This window comes from Micromesistius poutassou (assembly GCF_964030765.1).
Source record: "Micromesistius poutassou genome assembly, chromosome: 9".
NCBI lineage: Eukaryota > Metazoa > Chordata > Actinopteri > Gadiformes > Gadidae > Micromesistius > Micromesistius poutassou.
The window spans coordinates 14,330,016-14,338,323 of record NC_140279.1 but is presented as its reverse complement, the minus strand read 5'-3'; the positions used below and the strand labels follow the sequence as shown (position 1 = coordinate 14,338,323).

At 45.0% G+C, this 8,308-nt stretch overlaps 1 protein-coding gene across 2 annotated transcripts; it reads right to left on the bottom strand.

The window, feature by feature from the left end:
• Positions 1-356: 356 nt before the first annotated feature.
• On the bottom strand, positions 357-8,284 carry LOC311353352 (uncharacterized protein). 2 transcript variants are annotated; one of them, XM_084473231.1, is made up of 13 exons: positions 7,919-8,284; positions 6,855-6,988; positions 4,582-4,691; positions 3,814-3,903; positions 3,679-3,725; positions 3,445-3,581; positions 2,985-3,066; positions 2,611-2,724; positions 2,177-2,266; positions 1,992-2,063; positions 1,711-1,888; positions 1,486-1,551; positions 357-972 (listed from the first exon to the last, which is right to left on the bottom strand). In XM_084473231.1, exons 1-13 carry the CDS (start codon positions 8,038-8,040, stop codon positions 703-705), a joined length of 1,512 nt encoding a protein of 503 aa, XP_084329357.1. In that variant the 5' UTR covers positions 8,041-8,284; the 3' UTR covers positions 357-702. The 2 variants fall into 2 exon arrangements, with proteins under 2 accessions (XP_084329357.1, XP_084329358.1); XM_084473232.1 differs by having other exon boundaries at positions 3,445-3,578.
• Between the last annotated feature and the right edge of the window lie 24 nt (positions 8,285-8,308).

Below are 8,308 nucleotides of genomic sequence, written 5' to 3'. Positions count from 1 at the left end.
AATATATACAACAAACTTATTTTTGCCCAGTTTTATTAGTCTTTGTAAAATGTGTATCGGTAAAGGTTCATAGTAACAATTCACAAACAATCTTAATCTACAGATGACAAGTACAATAGGCGTGAGGTGGGTGGACTGACAGCTTTCAGTCGGGTACACTTAAACAGTCTGCCTCCAACTGATGTAAAAAAAACAATTTACTTTGAGCATTTAGAAGCAAAATGATTCTGACATAAATTAAAAAATTCCAGACACAAGTTTGCCACAAATTAAAAGTTAGCATTTTTATGTCCAGCAAATAGGAAGAGTAACATTTTCATGAACAAAAATACCTAAAAACAAAAAAAGAGCCGTGACAGTATTCATATTCATTTATTGACAATTTAAAACCACATCTTACGTTAACTGTTTTGGTGACCGCCATCCTATGCCGGTGGTCTACAAACTGTAGAGTAGAAATTTAAAATTTCCTATCAAACAGAACTACAGTATGCGTCTAGGATGTGGTCCAGAAAGAGACGACGGGGGAGAATATAAAAAAGAAAAATACAACAAAAACACTACAATGGAAACAAACTGGTTTTCCTGCAGTTAAGACTTAAAAACACCCAAAAAACGGTTTTTAACTTTTCAGGGAACACTAACAGAAATTCAGTGGCCTAGGTGAGAAATGAAGGGGTGTGTGGGTGTGTGAGTGTTCTCTCAGTCACTCATATCCATGTCGGCTTGGTGGTGGTCGTCTCCGTTCTGTTTGGACTTCTTGGGGGGGGCTTCCATGGGGCCCTCAAATTCCCGGTGGGGTTTTGGGGGAGGTGATGCTGCTTCTGATTCATCGCTCTTCCCCTCCTCCTCTTCCTCCTCTTCTTCTTCTTCCTCCTCCTCGTCAACATCCTCTTCTTCTTCCTCCTCCTCCTCCTTCACAGGCTTGTCGCTGTCATAGCCCTGCTCCTCCTCGTCGTAGTTCCGGGTCACCTGTCACAGAGAGGGCTGGGATGAGAGCTTAAACCGGCTGCTGCGGCCCACATTAAAACACTACACAAGTTGTCAACAATACGATAGACCACACACACACACACACCATAATGATACATTTCACCGTTATTCCTTATAGGGTGGGGAGAGCAATGATTTGTCCAATACAGCACACCACACTAAATGGATTTAACTCACAAACAATGATTGACAACTGGAAGCATCGTGTGATCAAATGTCACTCTAAGACTATACAAACATGGCAGATGTACGGCAGGAAGCACTGGCCCATGGTAGATCTGCTTCAGTTATCTATAGCTGCCAATTGGCTGTTGGTCTCTCCCACATAACGGCATCCTCCAGGTTCCACCCACACAACAGGATATCAGATAAGAAATTGCCTTTTGGCAAGAGGTTCTGAGCAGATACATACCTCACAGCACAGGATAATTTAGCAGAACAATCTTTAAAACCACACAGAGAAAGAAAAAAGCAAAGTGGGACTATGCTCACCATCGCCGGTAGGGGGGAATCTGGCCCACTATCTTTAAGTGTGTACCCCTCCTTAGGTTTTTCTAACTGAAAATGTTGAAAGAGTATATAGATGTGGCTGTTTAAATGAGCTTTGAAAATAAAACATCCAGAATGAGACAAATGACGTGCAACTGATCATACATGTTATGAATGTGAAATTACAATCAAAATGAATTAATTCGGAAAACCCTAAAAAGTACACACCTTCACGTCGCCTTTCTCACTCTCAGACTTGCGCTCCCGATCCCGCTCCTTGTCCTTGCTCTTCTTCTTCTTGCTGGACGAGCGCTCCCTCTCGTCTCTGCTGCGGGCGCGGACCTCCTTCCGGTCCCTGTCCCGATCCTTCTCCCTTTCCCTCTCCTTCTTCTTCTCCTTCTTATGACTGGAGAGGGTTCACAGGTCAGACATGTTCATTGTAAAGTGAGTGACTAGTAGTGTAGTGTGTATGTGTGTGTGTCGGTGGATGACCGGTGTGTTCTGCTCACCGTCTGGGGGAAGGGGACTTGGAGGGCTTCCTCTTGGGGGATCGAGACACAGTACGGCTTCGTCTGCGCCTGCTGTGGAGGACAAACAGAGGGGATCACCGTGATTAACATGAGGAAGACGACGTCCGTCCCACGGGCGCACGTTGACTTTAGTTTGAACTGGGCAAGTGGCGAAGGAAACTCACCGGCTCGTGCTTAGAGATCTCCTGGCACTGCTGTAGCTCTTCGGTGGGGTCTTTGAACGCTTCTTGGCCTTCTCCTCCTTCCTCCGCTCCCTGATGAAGGACGCACAAACAAACACAAAGATGGAGTCAACAGAGAAGGTTGGGAAATCACAACCACAGACTGCTGATCAAGAACATGCGCATGACCCTGAAAACTGAAAGAAGACAGTGTGTCAAATAATACAGGGCTCACACTGTGAAATGATACAATCTCCTTTGAGATTAACAAATAAGAGTTTTAGTGTTGGCCACTTATGAGTAACATGACACAAACCCCAGCCAAGTGTGACCAAGTGCAGAAAAATAGAGAAGCGGGTTTCAAGAAATGATGTCTATCGTAAAGGCCCCGGGTGTAATCACCCGGACTATCCCACAGCCCTGAGGGGCACACTGACCTGGACCTGCTGCGGCGGCTGCGGTCGCGGGAGTGGGTCCTGCGCCTGCGGGGGCTCTTGGACCTCCTCCTGCTACGGGAGTGGGACCTGCGGCGGGACTTGCTCTTGGATCGCCTGGGGAAGGAGGGGGACGGGGGAGCAGCGGTGAGTCTACGAGCATCTGTGGGAGGTGTGCACGTGGTGGTGTGGGAGGTGTGCGCACGTGGTGGTGTGGGAGGTGTGCGCACGTGGTCGTGTGGGAGGTGTGCACACGTGGTCGTGTGGGAGGTGTGCACACGTGGTCGTGTGGGAGGTGTGCACACGTGGTCGTGTGGGAGGTGTGCACGTGGTCGTGTGGGGCAGCAGCCGGTGGGGGGGGGCCAGGTTCTTCTTACCTGTGTCTTGAACGAGACCTGGACCTCCGGCGCCGTGACCTCGACCGTGAGCGGGAATGTTTGCGTTTTTCTTCCTTCTTAACTGTGAACATGAGCAGAGACAACGGCTTTGGTATTCGGAATGCAGCAGAAACCAAAATGAGAATCCAGAAGAGTTTTGGGGAAAATTATCTTGGTATGGTATTAAGTATGGCAAAACTAAACATAAAAATGAATGCAATACAAATTGATTAGCATTCATGATCCATTACACCGTTTAGCAAAGAGTCACAGTTCTCTCCATCTTTTATGGGCAGGACAGCCAAGAGACGGACGAAGAGATGGATTGAATGTACCTGGGTTGCTACAAGAAGTACTGCCCACACGATTAGTGCACTTGCAGGTTGACCCACTGAATGCCTGATATTTACACAGTTCATCATATAGAGGAGGGTTAGATGTGTAAGTTACTAGTACTTACTGCCTGGTTCAATAGCTGCCGAGATGAGGGACTGGGCTTCCCGGACCCTCTTCATGGCCTCCTCGATCTCCTTGTTGGAGGCGTCGGCCTTCATGGCTTGGTTCAGGTTCATCCCCGCCGCCATATGGTTCAACCTACAGTAGCAGGAGTTATGTCACTAGTTCCTTCAAAGGGGTACATGTGGGGAACTGCAGCCTGAAAGGGCTGGCAGGGTGAATCGTTTTAGGTGCTTACTTTGGGTCCATGGACTGCATCAGCTTCAGGAAGTCAGCAGAAATAGCCTAGAGGGGAGATGTACAATATGTTCATGTTTTTTTTCCATCTTAAAAACACAAGTCGGTGTGTGAACTAATTGGATCAAATCCTGACCTGGGGGTTCATGTTATGGCCTTGCATTCCCATGGCGGCCATTTGTTCCATGTTGGGACCTCCCATCCCTCCGAACGGCTGGCCTCCCATCTGGAAACACAAGACACACATTAGTAACACAAACTTAATGGAAGGACAAATCACACTCTATAACAAAACTGTAATGGATTTAGCTTGGTTGAGTTACTTTGGTAGGAGCAGGTGCCGGATAAGTGCACTTAACAAAATAGGAAACTGCCCATGTCAAAGACTTAAAAATCATTCACACATCACAGTTGTAGCCTGAAATGATCCAATTCAAAAGGCCCGATCCGACCAAAGTCAAGCATCTGCATATAACCAGAGGTCGGGGTGGGACATTGGGTGGTTTCGTCTTGATATTTCAATCTGTCAAAGCACTTTGGCGATTTGGTTCAAGCACCAAAGTAATATCAATTATCCAATTATAAAAGGAATATATTTAATGGAATACTGGTCAGTTTAACGCCAGTACATGCAGTCATAACTACAAAAGAGTTTCCCCGAAGCAAGCACAAATGCAAACCACAAGTGTATGAAAATGACCAACATTTGACACTTTGGTTATTGTCATACATTTGTTTGTGGTATTGACGTCACAAAATTTCATTTGATTCTAAACAAGACAGCGATATTTTCATTTCGTGGGAGCTTTACCCTTTATTCAACCAGATGACTCATGGCGCTATGAACCATTTAAATAAGAATATAAAAATAAGACAAACACATAAAAATAAGACAAACACTCACCGATGCAAGAGGATTGGGTGTGGGGAGAAGGCCTCCCCCAGGCATCATCCCTGCCACGGCATTGGCTGGAGCCAGCAGAGACAGAGCTTTAGACTCATCAGGAATAGCTCCTGGGAGGGAGAGACAGAGCCCATCAGCGACCGCACCCGCACTCCAAACATCACACTTCAATCACTTCTGACTACTCTCACAAGGGACATTGGTAGCAAAACATACCAACCTACCCCACCACCACCCACCCCTACAAACTGTCCACTTGGTTGCCTTGCTGAACTCTTTGTTTGTCTAGTATCAAATCTTAGGATTAGCAGCTATCAGTTCTCATGTCACAATACACACTTTGGTCAACACTGCCAAGATGTTATCACCTGCACTTGATTTTTAAGTCATGAACCAAACGTAAGCAAGCACAGTTGTCGGTTGTCCAGTGGGGTGTGCTCTCATTTTTCATTAGATGTTTTATGAACAAGCGACTCGCGTCGGCTGCTTCGCTATAAAGCACACAAAAACATTGAGATACAGAAGACAGAGTTCATGATTGGGGTGGAGACAGTTGGGTACACATCAATCACTTATGCTGCATCACTTACCGTCACATTTGGCTATGACCATTATTTGATTAACCTGTCTCAGTGGCCAGCCAATAACAGCGGCCACCGGATCACTTTCATAATACACAAGAGGGCTAGCCAGTTTTAGCAGCGATAGACAAAAAATGATCCACAACTTGCTACAAACAGGAGATAAACGAGCATCACTCGACATGTTCTATCGAGTAAAGGGCCAACGACGAGCCCCGATAGAATCATGAAACATTGTGCCCAATGCTGCAGTAACCACAGAATAGGTGACTCAAGGAGGAACGTGTTATGGGAAGGTGATTATTGGCTGTGGGAGCTGAACAGTGTTTCCCCCAATGCTGGCATAATAAATCACTGTGCCATGGGATATGTCAATTAAAAAAAAATCTGCAAGGTCAATGCTCGTAATAATAATCTACTGATAAGTTTACTATTATTACGGCCGACTCCTATACACTAAAATGGTGTGTGAGCAGAGCATCCTTCCTGTGTGAAAAGGCTTCAAAATCTAGGGGAAACACTGCTGAAAACGTGGGTCGATATATATATGTATATATATATATCGTATATATATTAAAAAAAATACATGTATTTTGGTTTTTAGAGCGAGAGACAAACTTGAGCCATTCATCCACACACTCACACATACACACACACACAGACACACACAAAACAGAAAGGACACTTGAGAAACAGGATAAGGCTGCAGAAGACAAAACTGTTGGTGGCATTTTCAGCAGGGCCTGGAAGTATATAGGGCTGGCTGAACCAGGAAAAACAACTGTAAAACAACAACAAAACAAAGAAACACCACCGTTAAACTTGAGATTCAACCCTTTTTGAGTCATTTTTGGATTGGATCAATAACTAAGCATTTCACTGCATTTACAAGCAGAGGCTTAAGACTATAGTTTTCCTTTGTTTTCTATACATTTTGGGTATATAAAGATACATCTATATTTATATATACGCAAAATGTATCATATCTATACTACAGGTGAAAGGCAGTTAGGCAGGTGGTTGATGCGTACCCTTACCAAATTCAGAGAGGCTTTCCAGCAGATAAGCTGGACATCTTTCACATCTATACTAGCATGCATAACAATTTCAAATGCATGCTTTGTTTTCAGGAAATGACAGCTGATTCAATTGTCAACATGTATAAGATCAAATTTTGGGGAAACCTTCCACTGCCTCAATCCCAGTTTTTGGAGGAGAAATGGAGTGGGGATTCCCCTGCAAACAGCATTTTGCTTAGAATCTGTGCGACTAATCTTTTAACTGAACAGATGCCTTGGACAGAGAGAAACAAAACAACAGTTAACAGGTTACTGCAGAACAATTGTGAGAAGGGGCTTTGGAGCCTGGTGCCAATAATTTTTCTAATCTCCTGATGGCAGCAGATGACCACTTTCAGCCAGCAGGGAGGGGGCTCTCTGCAAATGACTTGTCCACTACGAAAACCACAACACAAATAACAGAGAGAGAGGTTTACAAAAAAAGTGCTAGACATGGGCACACATGTACATTTTCCTCCTTTTTTAACACCCCCCGCAAATACCAAGCACTAAAAAGCTTAGCTAACTTGGCTTAGCAGCTTGCCTGGAGACTATGAAATATGCATGTTGTTCACTCATGTGTAGCCATTTTAGGGCAGAAGGAAGACACACGCACACACAAACAGCTACCCACCTTCTGCAAATGGAACGACAATCAGGGCCCTGTCGACGAAGACCGTGTTCGTCAGGTGCTGGGACACCCCGACCGACTCAGTCTCGCGGAACTTTACAAAACAGACACGTGAAGTCACAGGCAAGGGAGAGTCACTGGAAAAAAATACGAGAAAGTTGTGCAAAAATACAAACAAAGGAAATTTTCACTGCTTTCATGGAAATTGTGTGTGTGGATGAAGGTAGTCTTTCTGGGGACATGGCCATGCCCGGTAATTCGCATGATTATCACAACTGACCAGTCTTTTGTTATGCATGGTGCAAATTCTAATGGTTTAAAAGATTCTACCCAACCAATGATCGCCCTGAACTTGACCAGCACTAGCATCGCATTTTTGGAGATGGCATCAACATTCCTACCTGCGGTGTAACCAGGTGAAATATGACAGACGAGAAATAAAGCAAAGAACACGTTTAAATCAGAATATTTAAACAATTATATCAGTATGTTAGTTATATAGAGCATTTCGGGATAAATTAAGAGTGGACAGTGGTTTGGTTACTACTACTACAATGCCACTACCTAGTGCAAGACATATGCGTGTAAATATGTTTAGACAACTAAGCTGTGCAATCGCACCCAGTTGGCGCAAAGACCGTTACATAAGAGTGTATAACAAAACGAAAAACGCACTACATCGTTTTTTAAATATACTCAACCACTCATTTCTAAGGATAAAGGAAGTCAGCTACTTCCGTAGCCACTTCCCGTCCTACACGCTGTGCTGCTTGCAGTTATTTAAACATGTATTTTCACAATGAAGCCCCAAGCTGCACTGTAATTTTTTTTTTTATATGGCCAATGTCGATAAACGTTGCATATACTCGGTCTTTGTCGAACCCACATCTGCCTCCAGACCCAGGCGGAGACCCGTTACAGGGCTGCGTTAATGCGCGGGCAAAACACAAGACAAACACCGCCGCACAGAGCCAGGCGAGAGGCCTGACGAAGGCCCCACAAAGCGGCCAACGTGGGCCGTGTACAAACAGAAGCACCGTACGAGCTAGAAACAAATAAATACTCACTCTGGAGGGAATAACTTCAACTCTTCTATGTTTCCAAGGAACCCGAACAAAGTTCTCATTTGTTCAGAGGTGGTGCTTGGAGACACATTGGTCACCTGAATCACGTTCGTGTTGCTGTTCATTTTTTCACCTAGTCCGTCGCTAGCCGCAGGAGGCTAGGCTATGTTGCGGGTATATTCACACGCGAAGACTTACGGGAGAATTGTACACGCAACGTCGCCGTTTTCCGTAGCACGCTTAAGAGAAATACTGAAACCGCGCACAAACGACCATTTTACTGTAAAACGTTTGGTGGTTAAATTCCAGCCCGGGACACTAGAGCCTATGGGCACAAATGGTGGCGACAATGCAGTTTTCGTTAGCGTCCCAACCGGAAGCGGTGTGCAAAAT

Excerpts from the sequence above, each read along its gene's own strand:
- LOC311353352 (XM_084473231.1), bottom strand. The coding sequence starts at position 8,040 with ATGAACAGCAACACGAACGTGATTCAGGTGACCAATGTGTCTCCAAGC. Across the intron at positions 4,692-6,854 it reads TGTCGTTCCATTTGCAGAAG|GAGCTATTCCTGATGAGTCT; the intron begins GTGGGTAGCTGT and ends TCTCCCTCCCAG. Across the intron at positions 1,889-1,991 it reads AAGTCCCCTTCCCCCAGACG|TCATAAGAAGGAGAAGAAGA; the intron begins GTGAGCAGAACA and ends AACCCTCTCCAG.